Below are 18,097 nucleotides of genomic sequence, written 5' to 3' on the forward strand. Positions count from 1 at the left end.
AGGGTTACTTTAAATCACGTCATGCCGAAGCCGCTTCGGCTTTTTCCGCCAAAAACCGCCATGGCTTAATTATTGCAATGTTCATTGAATATATACAGTAAATGTAAAAAAAATCATTTTGTTAAATATTTATTTTTCAGAACTATGATATTAAATTATTCTGTAGTATTTTTTTGTATTTTCCAACATCTTTTTGAAATGCTGGCAGGCTTTGTTTTCCCATTTTCCGTTGGCGAATCGGCGTCACGTGATGGCCGGGCGGCCATTTTGTGGGGTTGAGAGAAGGTTCTGGAATAAGAGTTGAGTGGCGGCAGGGAGGAGGCTGCGGCCGAGAGTTCGGCTCTTTAATTGTGTTTTTTTTTAGCTAGAACGCGAACTTTTATCAAAATATAACTTTATTTTCGAAGCGCTTGAGTTGAAGTTTAGCTTTTTTTTGATTTTTTTTTCGAGCAGGATGGAGGTAAGGGATAGAAAGAAATGAGAGTTTGGGGTGGTGTATTTTTAATGTAAAATTTTGAACTCCGCTGATGAAAAAACGGGTATGTTGAGCTGATAACGGTAGTGAATTGAATACCGAGTCCGTTCGTGGGCTGAGCCGTTTCCCACTGGGCGAGCGAGTGTACGAAGAGATTTAAATAAAAGTCTCGAACGCCTACGCAAACACATTTGGTTAAATTAAATCCATCGACAACCTCCCGACCCCACAGCGTTTCTCAAGTTTTTCTAGTTATTTTAGCTCCCCTTTGTTGTGAGTTTGCCCGCGATGTCCAGAGATGGTCTTCCCCAGCTTTTTGAGAAGCTCGAGCGCTCACCATATTTCAGAATTGGTCCTAATCTTTTAGTAAACAGTCACAAATTTAATCCCAAACATTCCATATTTACGGTGAGTTTTATTATATGATTCAGAAGGTTTGAATCTCCTCACCACCAAAAGTTGCAACACAATCCTCTGAGCACAAAACTCAGTGGAAGGCAAGTACAGAGTGAACACTTGTGGTTCAATGTACTTTTGCAGAAATGTGTCAGTATATATTAAAGTTTCCCTCGAGACTTTCTCTTTTCAAGGCTGGGGGTGGGAAGAAAAAAAGTCAATAGCTCTGTTGCAGGTAGGGTGACTTCAAATTGGCTTAAGTGGCAACTTGGGATGGGTAGAAATGAAAAGAAAGACTTGCATTTATATAGCACCTTTCACAACCAGCGGACGTCTCAAAGCACTTTACAGCCAATGAAGTACTTTGAGTGTAGTCACTGTTGTAATGGAAACATGAAAAACTACCAAAACATGGAAAAACTACCAAAGCAGAACAGACTACAAGAGCCTGAGAGAAGAAGGGTTCCTACATCAAGCATTGTCCTACCATTGTTATCCCCTCCCCGATTCCTGGGAAATGCTGAAACATTCACCCCACATGACCAGCAATTCCTACTGAAGTTGTTAAAATCAATATTGTGGGCAGGACTGTGAAGTGCCTAATGGAAGTTACAATGCTGTTCATAGAGCTTGCGTTGTTAAGCTTCATTGGAACAGCGTAGAAGGCCAAAAAACAGAGGTGGGAGTATACATTTGTTCTGAGTTGCGCTTACAGACAGATGCAAAGTGCTTAATCTATTTTATTTCCTGTGCTTCTTTAGTCTTGACAAAGGGTTTTCACCCGAAACGTTGACTATTTTCTCTCCACGGATGTTGCCTGGCCTGCTGAGTTTTTCCAGCATTTTCTGCTGTTATTTCGGATTTCCAGCATCTGCAGTATTTTGCTATCGTGCAAAGTGCTTGTCTACTTTACATCTGGTCTCCATAATGTAGAACAAAAAAGGAGAAAGACTTGCGTTTATATAGCGCCTTTCATGACCCCCGAACGTCCCAAAGCACTTTACAGCCAATGAAGCAGACTGCATGATGAGCAGTAAATGGGGTATGCTGGGTTGGGGAAACAACAACAACTTATATATTTATATATATATATATATAGCACCTTTAACGTAGTAAAAGGTCTCAAGGCACTTCACAGAAGCGTTATAAAACAAAATTTGACACAGCCACATGAGATATTAGGACAGGTGACCAAAAGCTTGTTGAAAGAGTGCACATAAATTGCTGTCTCACCTGGAAGATGTGTCTGGGTCCCTTGCAGTGGCATAGGAGATGTGTTGCAGCTCCTGCATCTGTATGGGAAGTGACGGGTGATGGAAGAGTGAACCAGGATGTGATGGAGGGAACAGTCCCTTCAGAAAGTAGGAAGGAGGTGGTGGGACCATATTGGAAAGATCCGTCTCATGTGGAAGGTAAAGACTAGGATTGTATCAGGTGGGGTGTGTGCATAATCCTGGGAAGGGAGACATGGACCATGTAAAGGTATGCGGGAGTGTAATTTGTGAAATTTGCTACATCGAGGTGGTGCCCAACTTCCTCCCTGCTGCAGACTCTGTTCCAGCAGTGCTGCATCTTTGAACTGGGGCAGAAATGTGGCTCTTGTAGAGAGTGTGCTCAGATTTGTGGAGTCCATATGACCTGACCGGGAAGAGGGGGTGACGGCACAATATTCTTGGTGCCCGAGCCCCTAAGAATGCTTATTCCAGCTCTGACTTGCACTTTGTGGCGTAAAATTGACATACAACTTAAACACTACCACTTTAGCAGAAAAATGCATTGTACATTATATGGTTAAATGCTTGTTTTACAAAGAGCATTTTATCGGATTTACTGAGCATTGGCACAGGAGATCTGCTAATGTGTTAATATATTAAAAACATTGTCTTCAATGTACAAATACCACTGTTGTATCCACCAATAATCTGCAAATCCTGGTGCTTCTGATCTGAGTAATATGCTTACTTAACAGTTGGAAGTGGCATTAAAGGTACATAGCAGTCTGAAACTGCTGAGTGAATTCAAATCTGCAAATTTCCCTCACTAAACAATTACAATCTAATTGGCCTATGTTTTAATTACTTTAGGGCCTTGTGGGATACAGGTCTACTGTAGCATTGTTGCATGGTATAATGCCCCTCACTATTACATATCTCATCTGACTTACTGTGAGCAATGAGACAACCGATCTGATTTTACTTATTGTGTGCATTACCTTTACATACGTCTGTAACAAAGGAATCACGCTTTTCTGATTGTTTTTGAGCGTATGTGCCAAAATTCTTTCTAAATCCCAGGTTGTCTTTAATATATTAACTTATATTGAATTCACATCATGTCATGCAATTTACCTTAGCCAATGTTGCAGTACTCCATTTGATTTTAAAAACTAACACTTCATTTTTAAAAAAGTCTTGACAAAGATTTTATTAATCTTTCCTGCTGTGAGAATAGTATAAAAAATATAATACAAATTAATCTGTTTGGTTACTGTCTCAAATTCAAATCTCGCATTCCGCCTTGGTTTTAGTAATTTCCGTATAAAGGTCTGTGACTTTAGTAGGAGTTGCCTCACGCTATCCTATATCTACTTTGAACGATGATGTAACAGCAGCACCCCCTTGTGATCTGGACTCGCTTAATTTAATCCACACACCCTATATGTAATTATATAAAATAAAGAACATGCCATGCTAACAACAGCAACAGATTGGATTTATATAGCGCATTTAATGTAGTAAAATGTCTGAACACTTCACAGGAGCATAATCAGACTAAAACTGACACCTCGCCAAAGATATTCGGACAGGTAACCAAAAGCTTGATCAAAGAGAGAGGTTTTCAGGCGCATCTGAAAGGAGACGAGAAAGGTTTAGATGGGGATTCCAGAGCTTAGGGCTTGGATGGCTGAAGGCACGGCTGCCAACGGTGGGGCGAAGGGAGTGGGGGATGCACAAGAGGCCAGAGTTGGAGCAGCACAGATTTCTTGCAGGGTTGTAGGAGATTAGAAGTATGGAGCGGCGAGGCCTTGGGAAGATTTTAAACATGATGAGATTTGAGGCGTTGGTGGACTGGGCACCAATGTAGGTCAAGTGAGCACAGCGATGATGGATGACTGGGATTTGGTGCGGTATAAGACACGGGCAGCAGAGTTTTGGATGGGATCAAGTTTATGGTGGGTGGGAGATGAAGGCTGGCCAAGAGCATTGGAATAGTCTAGCCTGGAGATAAAAACATGGATGGGAGTTTCAGCAACAGATAAGCTGACGCAGGGTTGGAGATGGCGATGTTATGGAGGTGGAAGTAGGCGGTCTTGGTGATTGAGAGGATATAGGGATGGAAGTTCAGTTTGGCGAGGGAATGGAGTTTGTGGCAGGGGCTGAAAACAATGGCTTTGGTCTTCCCAATTTTTAATTGGAGGAAATTGCGGCTCATCCAGGACTGGATGTCGGACAAGCAGGATGATAACAGGCAGTGGAGTGGTCAAGAGAGGTAGGTGAGGTAGAGTTGGGTGTTGTCAGCGTAGATGTGGGTCCTGACTTAAACAAGATAGCTTCTAACTATCCTCCAGCAATTCTAACTTAGTTGCAGCAAAATCCCTCACATGGTTCATGCTTTAAAAAGCCTATCAGTCTATGTATCTTGCTTATTTTAAATAGTACAGGATTTTTACACTACTGTGGAAATCTTTTTAAGAAATGCAGACTTTGCCCCCAACTGTAAGGCCAGTTTGGGTTCCAGTTACTGCAGGAAGGAGGGGATTTGTTGAAAGGGTTTACCCTGCAAGAAAAGGTCTTCCCCACCTCCACCAGCTCGGGGTCAGATCAAGACCCTGATACAAGGTGGTTTGTTGAAAGGATTTCTCCGGCAACGTGCGTGTATTTTATAAAATAAATATTCAGCTACAGGTCTCACCAAGTTAGTGATTTAAGAAATCAACCCTGCCAAGTACCTGTGCCTTTGCCTTCACTGCCGAGAAAATAGTTGTGCTTTTTTTGGTAGTATCCTGTAACCCTTTTGCCCCAGAACTACTGTCCTCCTTCCAGTGCTGCAATACCCTCTCCATTTACGTACTGGATTTGCAGGTATACTAGCTATTAAAGGAAATATAAGTACCGCATCTAATTAAAAATCTCTTTCCTCCAGAACAGAGATAAGGAGCAGTATCGCAAGCTGTTCATAGGTGGTCTCAGCTTTAATACTACAGAAGAAAATTTGAGGCGCCACTTTGAGCAATGGGGAAAGCTTACAGACTGTGTGGTAAGTTTTGCAAATGTGTATATATAAAGATTGCACAGATCAGCTTTTGAGTTAGAGCAATTTATAGTCTGATGGTGATCAATGTCCTTTGTAAGAGTAATGGAAAAATGACCAATTGTAGAGCTTGTTAATGTAAATGATGAATAATAGCACTTAGTTCCCAAACTCAATTGTGTCTTCACTCTGATTTTGGGAGGCAGGGGCAGATTGCCTACTGTAACAAATACAAAATGGTATGAGAATATGACTTCAGACTGTTTATATTTTTGTTACACTTTATATAAAATGCCCAACAAGTCACAACTGAACAACCATATATTTTTTTTAATATTCAGAAAAGGGAAAGCCAGTTACATCCTGCTGGTTTTTCTGACCTTCAGGTAACTTGGCCTTTTTCCAAGCAGTTGCCAATGGTGGGAAAAGTTCAAACAGGAAATAGTCTGAAATTGCCCTTGGTGTGTCTATTTAGGCCACATGTCTACAAGGGAGTACTTGAACTGTGGCCTTCAAGAGCTAGGCTATCAACTAAACCCAGCCTGTCTGTGAACACTTCTAATGTATTAATGTTAAGACAGATATTAGTTTGTTATACTTGTATTCAAAAGTGTTATGGCATGAAATTACAAGCCACCATCTTTGCAGGTCATGAGGGATCCTCAGACCAAGCGATCAAGAGGATTTGGATTCGTGACATTCTCTTCTGCTGAAGAAGTTGATGATGCAATGGCTGCTAGACCTCATAAAATTGATGGTCGTGTAGTGGAGCCTAAACGAGCAGTCGCAAGAGAAGTACGTTTTTTAATGAGGGGAAAACATTGGCGAAAGAATGTGTAAAATAATAAAACTTCCTTTTGAAAAGCAGCCCATGGCATTGTGTGCATTTCCCTGTGTGTTGTGCATCAGCAGATTCCCACAAGTCATCCTGTTAATTGTAACTTTGGCTTTTGGAATTAGTAAACCCTCCTTGGGGTTGACCCACCTTCATCCAGAGTATAAGAAATGCAGTTTGTATGAGTTTTATTAATTTTAGATTACAGCCAGAATAATTTGCTAACTCATAAATCTTCAATTGAAAGGAATATAGAATTAAATACTTCTCATTCTACTTGATTGTTTCCTGAAAAATCTGGTGTTGACTGGTCAGGGATGACTAAGGAAAGTTGCTGGTCATGAGAGATCTACTTGTGTTGCGGCCTTGTATCAGTGAGAGGTCTGCAAAGTACTTTCTGTGGGGCAGTTGCCTTCAACAGTTTTATATGCTGGAGCATTATCTTGAGCTAATAGGCCAGGATGATTACACAGCTTTCAAATGTAGATTCACTTATTTAGACCCCAGGAATCCCACCTGCACAGTTTGCACCATATTTGTATATTCCAAGGGGGCGATTTTGCCAATGGAGGCGGGACTGCTGCTTGTCGGGTCGTTGTCCTGCCTCCATCTTGTGGCCAACCCACGCTATTTTCCCTTGATTGACCTTGTTAAGCCAACCCAGTGGGCTTAGCAGGCCAATTAAGGGAAGCCAGTTACAGAGAACGTCAGCGTATGACGTTTCATCTCTGAAGCTGTCAAACACTGACATTTTATGTTGTTTGATGAGTCCTTGTATTCAAGACTCATCAAACCTCTTTCTTTAGCAGAAATTAGATGGTTGTTGCATCGGAGAATGCAGCAGCCAACTGTTATCTCTGCCGGTGAGATGCGAGACCCTCTGCACCCCCACCTGTTGAAGCCTGCAGGAAGAAACAAAGCTAAGTAAACATTTTCTATCACTTTCCACTCACCTCACATACTTACCTCTCCACACTTGTACCCATCAGTTACCTTCACAGCGCACTTTTGGACCCCGCAGACCCTCACAGGCAGTTAAGTGGCTGTAATCCCCATCCCGCCTTCAGGAGATGGGACCCGGCGCGGGTCGGCTACCCGCCTCCTAGCAAAATGGCACGGAGGCGGGATGGGCACCCGCCCCCAGATTCTGCCATTTTCCCAGCAGTCCCGCCTCCCCAGGGCTGGCAAAATCGCACCCCTATTATTTGAATTGGATTATTGATTAAGAGGAATGTTTGATTATCTAATGTAGATGTGATCTTCCTCATTAATTAGTTCAATTTCATGTATGAAACCCCTAGCTTTCCTGCTCCTTCATTCTTTTTTTAGACCTTGTACTGTTTACACCTTTTAATTGAAATCTTACATGCTTTCATTTAGCCAAGAACTGACAATGGGGTCCACATATCAAGGCCATATGTGTAGCGGTGATGAAATACATCCAATGATGCAAAGCTTGTAGCGATGGTGCTCCCTTTTTCTTTTTAAGGTGACTGCAATTTTTTTGGTGACTTCCTTTCCCCTTCTCTTAAAAGAATTGGCTCAGATCCATCACAGCAGAAGCAAATCCTGTTTTCACTCAATGGTCGTGTGCACTTTCCAATAATGATTGGAAAAAGCAAGAATCCTGGCCTTTCAGTAAAACAGTGCAGTGGTATGGTTTGTTTTAATTCAGTTTGCACGTAGGTGATATCTGAATTTTGTAAATAAAATTGACCATTTTCACAATTTTTAGGAATCTGGGAAACCAGGTGCTCACCTGACTGTGAAGAAACTATTTGTTGGTGGAATAAAAGATGATACTAATGAACATCAGCTCAGAGCGTACTTTAAGAACTATGGAAAAATTGAAACCATTGACGTAATAATAGACCGACAAAGTGGAAAAAAGAGGGGGTTTGCATTTGTATCTTTTGATGACCATGATCCGGTGGACAAAGTAGTCCGTAAGTAACTTTTATAGCAGTGACACTAATGATTTACATTGTTTTCACACACGCACACACTTTATTGGTAGGTCATACTTATAGCTTATAATTTCTCCGTAGCTTCAATGCATTACCCTTGTTATAAACTTTTCTTCCAGTTCAAAAGTATCATTATATTAATGGACACAATGCAGAAGTAAGAAAAGCTCTGCCTCGTCAAGAAGTGCTGGACGCGCAAAGTAACCGAATGGGGCGAGGAGGTATGTAATCCGAACAAGTGGAGACAGTTTGGACAATTTTTTTAACCTGTTTTTACTATTCTGTACTAAACTTACAGAAAACCGTTTTCCTAAAACATTTATTTAAAATTGCAAAAGGAACATTAAAATTACAGAAGACACTCATTTGTGGTTGTGATCAAGGCTTGTGTGCAATATTGAGTTATAATTTAGAATGTTCTGATGAAATATAACCTGTTCCGATTTTATGAAGACTCCTTGGTAGCATTCCTTCAAAATGAAAGTAACACAGTATCGTTAATGACAGGTGGTGGATTTAAAGGAGACTCCCGTGGAAGTGGCAATTTTCATGTGGGACGTGGAGGAAACTTTGGAGGCGGCTCTAGTAAGCTTCGAAGATGCATTTGCTTGTTAAATTAAATTAAAGTTTTTATTTTTTAAGATGTTTTAACAATCTTTTCCTGTCACAGATGGATTTGGGGGTGGTCGTGGTTTTGGCGATGGTCCTAGTTTCAATGGTTATAGTGGAGGCGGTACGTTTTTTTAAAACTGTCTTTTCTCACCCATTTTTTCTCTCCCAATTATCTCTCTCCCGCCTCTGGTGTTGAATTATAATTGGAATATGGTTCCATGGATTCCTCCTGGTACTTCACCCAAGTGCCATTCATGAGTTGAGTTGTGTTGGCGGGCTATTTGATGCAGCAGAACCTGGTCCTGTCTTCCGCTATGCCCACCAGGCACACTTGCACCATGTGTCATTGGATGGCTATCGGGGGGCAAGAACTTGGCTGAGAAATAGCAGCAATAATAGAGAGCAGCGTGTGAGAGAGAGAAATGGCAGAAATAGAGGATAGCATGAGGTTACATAGGATATACGGCACAGAAACAGGCTATTCGGCCCAACCAGTCCATGCCGGCTAAGAGATGATGAGTTAAGGGAAGGACAATTGACAGGGAAACACTCACTAAATAGGACTTCAGGGAGACCGTATAAAATATTTTCACTTTTTGCAAATGATGGAAGTGAGAATGGAGGTGTACTAGAGGAAGATGTGGAACAATTGTTAGAAATAACTAGGAAAGGAATTTGTAAAGAAGGAACAGGTCTCAAGTTTGACGTTACCAGGCCCTGATGGTATGCACCCTAAGCTGTGAAGCAAATCAGAGGGGATGACAGGCTATGACCACAATTTTTCAATTCTCTAGCTATACAAATTTGGACATGGAACTGGAAGGAAGGAAACAATGTAACACTTTTATTCAAGAAGGGAGCGAAGGATTAACTGGGTAACTATAGACCAGTTTATCAGTTGTGAGTAAATACTTGGGATCTATAATTTGAGATAAAATTAGTGAGCATTTATAGTTTCTTTTGAAGATGTGACCAGTTGGATAAATAATTGGAATGCAGTAGATGTAGTTTATATGGATTTTCAGAAGGTGTTCAATAAGGTGCTTCACAAGGTAGTTTGTTAGAAAAATCCAAACATGTATAAGGAAATGTGGTAACATGGATAGCAAGTTGGTTGAACAGGGAAAAAAGGGTTAGAGTAAAAGGGTGTTGCTTGGATTGGAGTAGGGTTGCAAGTGGTGTATCTCAGGTGTCAATGTTGGGATTACTTGTGCTCTTCATATTTATAATTAATTTGGGATTTGGCAAACTGCAAGGAGGACTGTAAGTAACTTCAGGAAGACAGGCGGGTTAGCCAAATGGGCAGGCAGGCGGCAGATGCAACCTAATGTGGAGATGTGTGAGGTAATGCATTTTGGGAGGAAAAATGAGAAATGTGAGTTTACACTTGAGTGGAAAGATACTGAAGTGAATGAACAGAGACCTAGGGGTTCAAATACACAATTCCCTGAAAGTGCAAATAGAAAAAAGCCAATAATGGCCAATAGAATTTGGGGTTTTGTAAAAGAGGAATAGAGTAAAGAATTACTAAGTTTATACAAAGCTTTGGTTAGGGCACAATTGAAGTACCATGTGCAGTTTTGAGCACCCTGTTTAAGACATTAATCTTACAGATTCACCAGGAGGATATGGATGGGAAACTAAGAGGACAGTTGGACAAGGCAAGACAATTTACTCTGGGGAGTCGGTGATAAGGGAGTTACCTGTCACTGAGAGTGGAGAGATATTGGAAGAAGCTTCTTTACTCATAAAAGGTTGTTGGAACATGGAATGCTTTGCCACAGGTAGTGGGCAAAGCTGAGGACGTTGCACCTTTTAAGGGAGAATTGGATAAATATTGGAGAGAGGAAGCAGAGTATTGAGGTGATTAATGATTGTTGTAGCAAAAAACCTAATGCAGATATGATGGGCCAAATGGCTGCCTCCTGTGCTGTAAACTTGTACGGTTCTATTCTTTTCCATTATCTCCCCACATTCCCTCCAAAAAAGGCTTGCTTCCAGGCACCAATTGTAGCACCTCAACCACTGTCAACTCAAATTGGATAGTGTGGCATAGACTGGATTCCTTTTTGTTCTGTAAGGCCGATACTCGGTGGATAAACGTACTTGACCCATCAAGGAGTTACTCATTTTTAATTGTGTTGGCCAGAAGTGAAGAACAGTCAATCTCTACAAGTAGCTAATATGCATAAATGAGCAAAAACTGGGAGAAAAGACAATTTTAACCATTGAGATATAAAATCGTTAATTGAGTTGCTTAAGGATTATTTGCGCTTGGTTAGGAAATTTGAATAGTAGAGATTTCTCTGCAAATAAGTGGTGGAATAGAATCTCGTAATCTTCAGCATTCTGATCAGATTGAACTGTACTATAGTATATTGCACGTAACTGAAAAGTTTCCAAATATCCTTTGTATATGTATCTTGAGGCTCTGTGACCCCAAAGTTTTTGTAATTTTGAAATACATCCCATAATTACCTGAATTTGGAAAAAAGTTTCCAGTTGAGCAATAGTGATAGCATTTTTCTGTTATTCATCTAGGTGTGACCTGATCTGTAGGCTGTCAGACTGGAAGACCAGTGCTTAGTTCAAGTCCATGTTTGTGACCTACACAAACCATTTTCCTCTTACTTCTACTTGAGCACCAAGCCAAATTCTTCTCGGCTTAGTTAAATTTGCAACTTCATTATAAAGTTTTCAAACCTATTTAACTGCTAAATGATTGTGTGTTTGTGCCTTTCTTGTCTTTATTTCCTGCTTCCAAACACAAACTTCTCCATTTACTTAAGTACCTTCAGGATTTGTTTTTATTGAACAGATTTAGCTCTGAGGCTGTTGTATCTTGCCTTATGATCCCACATCATCTTTAGATAATTGGTTGAATTGGACGAGCTATTCAATCTGTGTTTTCTATTTTTAAGGTGGTAACTTTGGAGGTCCTGGATTTGGTGGTGGATTTGGCAACCAGGGTGGTGGAAATTATGGTGGTGAGTACTTTGCTGCTGCTGAGAAATCTGAAAAACCTTTATGCGGTCACTGGAGTATGTGAAATAACGTGGCTGGCATTACGGCAGATACTGCTGCATTCAGGCGCATTATGGTGGTGGTGCAGCACCTTTTGTACAGAATTGAAATGATGGGCAGTATTTCCAATTTGTGTTTGAATAAAATTGCTGATTAGTTAATGTGGCTTCCTAAATTATTTGTTGCTGAAACTGCAGCATCAGAGAGGGTGGGGAGATAGTGTAGAAAGAAAAGAACCATCCCATAGCAGGAAAGATTCAGAGTAAAATAATTATCCCTGGATCACCCTTGTCCTCCTGGAAGCCAATTAAGAGGTGAATAAGAAAGGGCCTTGGAGTGAAGTTAACTAAAGCAAAGAAAATTATATTCTCGAACAAAAATTGAAGAATCCTAACATCTAAACACCAAGTGTGCTGCTCCAATAAGAACCCTATAAAACATGAATGTCAAAATTTGGATCTTGTTATTGCTACAAGTTATAATAGTCTTCCAATGTACATTTTCATATTGCTTAAACAAGCACAAGACTGGTTAAAAATAGATCTGTGTTTACTACTTAAATGGATTTACTGCAAGGCAGACAAAATGTGACTGGCAGTTTTTCTGTAGAAATTTAAGCAGGAGAGTGATCCGGGCAGTTCTTTCGCTCCCATTTTTTCTTGCTATGGGGTGGCACTTCTCAGTGATGTAATTCATTCTGAATGTTGGGGGTGGGGTGGAGGAGGAAGAGAACAATTGTATCTGCAACCACCACTCTAGCACTGCCAGTTTTGTCAAGAGTTTTCCAGGATCAAGTAAATTTATACATCTGAAAGTTTGCCAAATAAATCATTAATAACTGTCCTACAATAGCAGCTTACATTCTGGATTTGCTTCTTAGTGTATGTAATTGATCTTATCTGCCATGATGGTAAAAATATTTCAGTAGGATATCGAAAAAATATGGGGAGAAGAGTCATGGTTGTAATATTTGAATAAGGATAATAAAATCTTCAATCACCTTCCCTACACCAACAGAAAAGGGCTCCTATGGAGGTATAAAATATGTAGGAATAAAATAACTCACCTAGTGATCTGCATATTTTGTATCCTAGGAAATTTTGGAGGAGGTGGTAACTACAATGATTTTGGAAACTACCATCCACATAACTCTAATTTTGGACCAATGAAAGGTGGTACCTTTGGAGGCAGAAATCTGGGTGGACCATATGGAGGTATGTTTTCTGTTACTGTATGGCAGAAAGCAGTGTAGCTAGAGGTTAAAAGAAATCCTAACTTAAAGGAACGTGATTAGTTTACTTATTTTAAATTTTTCTGCTTGATTGGGGTGAAAGGTGTTAGTGCTGGGAAATTAGAACCTCCCTGACCACTTTTGGCTTTAAGTATCTAGGTTGCGTGCTCCCAGGCAGACACGGAATAAAACTTCCTATTCTACCACAGCAACATGCTTTAACCTTCATTTCAGGAATCACTTGTGAATTTTGCCTTGATTCAAATGTGAACCTATTAAAACAGCCTCCACTTACTGGGTTTGAGGAATTTACCCTTTGCCTCCTTTGTGGACTGTTAACAGTTTTACATAGGCAAGATTCTCTCTGCTCAGCTCTACTATGCTCTCACAAGCTGCATTTTTAAAATTTAATTTGTTGGAGATTCATCTTTTTTTTGTAGGGTTTTTTCCACACCTCTCCATTTTCCTGTCTTCTAAAGGTACTGGTGGTTTCATTGGGGGCTGGCCAAGTTTTTACTCATGAGCATAGGCAATAATTGGCAGCAGACAATTGAACCGCTGAGGACATCACAGCTGAGACGATCCTACCCTCGTCCATTGTTCACTGTCCAGTCGGAGTCACTGGATAGCCATCAGGCATGGAAACCCCTGTTGATATTTTCTTCTCTTCTCTCCACCACCCCATCTCCTGCAAACTAGCCCAGGAACATCTTGGCCATAATCATCTAATTTGGTGCAGATTTTCTGATCTCCAAGTACAACACCAGCTTATGGCTTTACTCATGAGGCATGCATGTACTTTTTCTCCTCATGCAATGTAGAGGAAAATGCCCTACCCAGGGTAACATGATCCACAGATGTGAGTTCAAATCCCACCATGGCAGCTGGGAAATTTAAATTCAGTTAATTAAATAAATCTGGAATAAAAAGCTAGTGTCAGTAATGGTAACCATGAAACTGTCGGATTGTCGTGAAAACCCATCTGGTTCACTAATGTCCTTTAGGGAAGGAAACCTGCCGTCCGTACCTGGTCTGGCCTAATTGTGACTCCAGACCCACAGCAATGTGGTTGACTCTTAACTGCCCTCTGAAATGGCCTAGCAAGCCACTCCGTTGTAACAAACCGCTACGAAACACAAGAAGAATGAAACCGGACAGACCACCCGGCATTGACCTCGGCACTGGCTATGGACACGGCAACGGTACACCCAGCCCAGTCAACCCTGCAAAGTCCTCCTCACCAACATCTGGGGACTTATGCCAAAATTGGGAGAACTGTCCCACAGACCAGTCAAGCAACAGCCTGACATAGTCATACTCAAAGAATCATACCTTTCAGCCAATGTCCCAAACTCCTCCATCAGCATCCCTGGGTATGTCCTGTCCCAACAGCAGAACAGACCCACCAGGGGTGGCAGCACAGTGGTATACAGTCGGGAAGGAGTGGCCCTGGGAGTCCTCAACATTGACTCCGGACCCCATGAAGTATGGCTTCAGGTCAAGCATGGGCAAGGAAACCTCCAGCTGATTACCACCTGCTAAAAAGCAGAAGTAGCATGCGAAAGACAGGGCTAAGCGATCCCACAATAAACGGATCAGACCAAAGCTCTGCAGCCCTGCCACATCCAGTCATGAATGGTGGTGGACCATTAAACAACTAACAGGGGGCGGGATGAGGCCCCATAAATATCCCCATCCTCAATGATGATGGAGCCCTGAGGTCCCCACCATCACAGAAGCCAGTCTTCAGCCAATTCGATTCACTCCACTTGATATTAAGAAACGGTTGAGCGCACTGGATATAGCAAAGGCAATGGGCCCCTGAAGACTTGTGTTCCAGAACTAGCCGCGCCTCTAGCCAAGCTGTTCCAGTACAGCTACAACACTGGCATCTATCCGACAATGTGGAAAACTGCCCAGGTATGTCCTGTCCACAAAAAGCAGGACAAATCCAATCCGGCCAATTACCGCCCCATAAGTCTATTCTCAATCATCAGCAAGTTAATGGAAGATGTCATCAACAGTGCTATCAAGCGGCACTTACCAATAGCCTACTCACTGATGCCCAGTTTGGATTCCGCCAAGACCACTCGGGTTCCGACCTCATTACAGCCTTGGTCCAAACATTGACAAAGGAGCTGAATTCCAGAGGTGAGGTGAGAAGTCATACCTAGCACAAAGGAAGATGGTTGTGGTGGTTAGAGGTCAATCATCATAACCCCAGGACATCGCCGCAGGAGTTCCTCAGAGCAGTGTCCTAAGTCCAACCATCTTCAGCTGCTTCATCAATGACCTTTCCTCCAACATAAGGTCATAAATGGGGATGTTTGTTGATGACTGCATAGTGTTCAGTGCCATTCGCAACTCCTCAGATAATGAAGCAGTCCATGCCAGCATGCAACAAGACCTGGACGACATTCAGGCTTGGGCTGATAAGTGGCAAGTAACATTCGCGCCACACAAGTGCCAGGCAATGACTATCTCCAACAAGCAAGAGTCTAACCACTGCCCCTTGACATTCAGTGGCATTACCATCGACGAATTCCCCACCATCAACATCCTGGGGGTCACCATTGACCAAAAACTTAACTGGACCAGCCACATAAATACTTTGGCAACAAGAGGAGGTCAGAGACTAGGTATTCTGCGGCGAGTGTCTCATCTACTGACTCCCAAAGCCTTTCCACCATCTACAAGGCACAAGTCAGGAGTGTGATGGGATACTTTTCACTTGCCTGGATGAGTGCAGCTCCAACAACACTAAAGAAGCTAGACACCATCCAGGACAAAGCAGCCCGCTTGATTGGCACCCCATTCACCACCTTAAAAAGTCACTCCCTCCACCACCGGCGTACCATGGCTGCAGTGTGTACCATCTATAAGATGCACTGCAGCAACTCACTAAGGCTTCTTCGGCAGCACCTCCCAAACCCTTGACCTCTTCCACCTAGAAGGACAAGGGCAGCAGGTACATGGGAACACTACCCCCTCCAAGTCACACACCATCCTGACATAGAATTATATCGGCGATCCTTCATCGTCGTTGGGTCAAAATCCTGGAACGCCCTACCTAACTTCACCACACCTTCTCAAGGGCAATTAGGGATGGGGAATAAATGCTGGCCTTGCCAGCGACGCCCATATCCCATAAACGATTTTTAAAAAACCTAGAGTCAAATTGATAGTTGGGTTAAATGATATGTTGAATTTGCTTATTGTGATCTACGCTTGTACTAGTCATATAGGCCCGGAATTTGCAGTCAGCGGTGAAGAAAGCTGCCCACAAAGATCTTGCGATCTATGTGGTGAAAACTTTAGCTCTCTCAACCTTAATTTGATTGTAGCACTGTCATTAGGAGAGTTGGGTAAAGGCAGAGTTGGCTTAAGTTGACTGGGAAAATAGATTAAAGGGTAAGACGGCAGATCAGCAGTGGCAGACATTTAAGGAGATATTTCATAACTCAGCAAAGATATGTTCCCGTTGGAAGGAAAGACTAAGAGAAGGATGAGCCATCCGTGGCTAACTAAGGAAGTAAAGGATGGTATCAAATTGAAAACAAAGGCATATAATGCTGCGAAGATTAGTGGTAGGCCAGACGATTGGGAAATTTTTAGAAACCAGCAAAGGATGACTAAAAAAATAATAAAGAGAGAGAAGATAGATTATGAGAGTAAACTAGCAAGAAATATAAGAACAGACAGTAAGAGCTTCTACAGGTGTATATAAAAAGGAAGAGAGTAGCTAAAGTAAACGTTGGTCCCTTAGAGGATGAGACTTGGGAATTAATAATGGGAAACGGAAATGGCAGAGACTTTGAACAGATATTTTGTATCGGTCTTCACGGTAGAAGACACTAAAAGCATCCCAATAATAGATAATCAAGGGGCTATAGGGAGGGGGGAACTTAAAACGATCACTATCACTAGAGAAAAATTACTCGGTAAAATAATGGGACTAAAAGTGGACAAGTCCCCTGGACCTGATGGCCTGCATTGGAGGGTCTTAAAAGAAGTGGCTGCAGAGATAGTGGATGCATTGGTTGCATTCTTCCAAAATTCCCTAGATTCTGGAGAGGTTCCAGCAGATTGGAAAATCGCAAATGTAACGCCCCTATTTAAGAAAGGAGGGAGACTATAGACCAGTTAGCCTAACATCTGTCTTTGGGAAAATGCTGGAGTCCATTATTAAGGAAGTAGTAGCAGGACATTTAGAAAATCATAATATAGGCAAGCAGAGTCAGCATGGTTTTATGAAAGAGAAATCGTGTTTGACAAATTTGCTGGAGTTCTTTGAGGATGTAACGAGCAGGGTGGATAAAGGGGAACCAGTAGATGTGTATTTGGATTTCCAGAAGGCATTCGATAAGGTGCCACATAAAAGGTTACTGCACAAGATAAGAGCTCACGGGGTTGGGGGTAATATATTAGCATGGATAGAGGATTGGCTAACTAACAGAAAACAGAGAGTCGGGATAAATGGGTCATTTTCCGGTTGGCAAACTATAACTAGTGAGGTGCCACAGGGATCAGTGCTGGGGCCTCAACTATTTACAATCTATATTAATGACTTAGGTGAAGGGACCAAGTGTAATGTAGCCAAATTTGCTGCTGATACAAAGATAGGTGGAAAAGCAAGTTGTGAAGAAGACACTAAGAATCTGCAAAGGGATATAGATAGGCTAAGTGAGTGGGCAAAAAATTGGCAGATGGAGTATAATGTGCAAAAATGTGAGCTTATCTACTTTGGTAGGAAAAATAAAAAAGCAAATTATTATTTAAATGGAGAGAGATTACAAAATGCTGCAGTACAGAGGGATCTGGGGATCCTTGTACATGAAACATAAAAAGTTAGCATGCAGGTACAGCAAGTAATTAGGAAGGCAAATGGAATGTTGGCCTTTATTGCAAGGGGGGTGGAGTATAAAAGTAGGGAAGTCCTGCTACAACTGTACAGATGTAAGAAGTCACATAACACCAGGTTATAGTCCAACAGTTTTATTTGAAATCACAAGCTTTCGGAGCGCTGCTCCTTCGTCATGTGAAGTCTCCGAAAGCTTGTGATTTCAAATAAAACTGTTGAACTATAACCTGGTGTTGTGTGACTTCTTACATTTGTCCGCCCCAGTCTAACACCGGCATCTCCACACCATGACAACTGTACAGGGTATTGGTGAGACCACACCTGGAGTACTGCATACAGCTTTGGTCTCCTTATTTAAGGAGGGATATACTTGCATTGGAGGCAGTTCAGAGAAGGTTTACTAGGTTAATTCCTGAGATGAAAGGGTTTTCTTATGAAGAAAGGT

The 18,097-nt window shown here is 41.7% G+C and overlaps 1 protein-coding gene across 11 annotated transcripts in view; it reads left to right on the forward strand.

The window, feature by feature from the left end:
• The first annotated feature begins 305 nt into the window (after positions 1-305).
• The window catches only part of LOC147117568 (heterogeneous nuclear ribonucleoproteins A2/B1-like), a 31,068-nt gene continuing 13,276 nt past the window's right edge, over positions 306-18,097 (forward strand). For 3 of the 11 annotated variants that reach the window (XM_085988652.1, XM_085988654.1, XM_085988653.1), the window contains exons 1-9: positions 2,126-2,283; positions 5,015-5,128; positions 5,771-5,917; positions 7,693-7,903; positions 8,044-8,145; positions 8,432-8,509; positions 8,595-8,657; positions 11,458-11,523; positions 12,655-12,774. In XM_085988652.1, coding sequence (XP_085844778.1) covers positions 2,275-2,283; positions 5,015-5,128; positions 5,771-5,917; positions 7,693-7,903; positions 8,044-8,145; positions 8,432-8,509; positions 8,595-8,657; positions 11,458-11,523; positions 12,655-12,774 — 910 coding nt within the window. In that variant the 5' untranslated portion in view covers positions 2,126-2,274. Of the gene's footprint in view, positions 461-2,113; positions 2,284-5,014; positions 5,129-5,770; positions 5,918-7,692; positions 7,904-8,043; positions 8,146-8,431; positions 8,510-8,594; positions 8,658-11,457; positions 11,524-12,654; positions 12,775-18,097 lie in introns of those variants that run through there. The other 8 variants (XM_085988656.1, XM_085988655.1, XM_085988661.1 and 5 more) reach the window with 8 other exon arrangements.

Source organism: Somniosus microcephalus, chromosome 5 (assembly GCF_052327205.1).
Source record: "Somniosus microcephalus isolate GS21.2 chromosome 5, FLI_Smic_1.0, whole genome shotgun sequence".
Classification (NCBI taxonomy): Eukaryota; Metazoa; Chordata; class Chondrichthyes; order Squaliformes; family Somniosidae; genus Somniosus; species Somniosus microcephalus.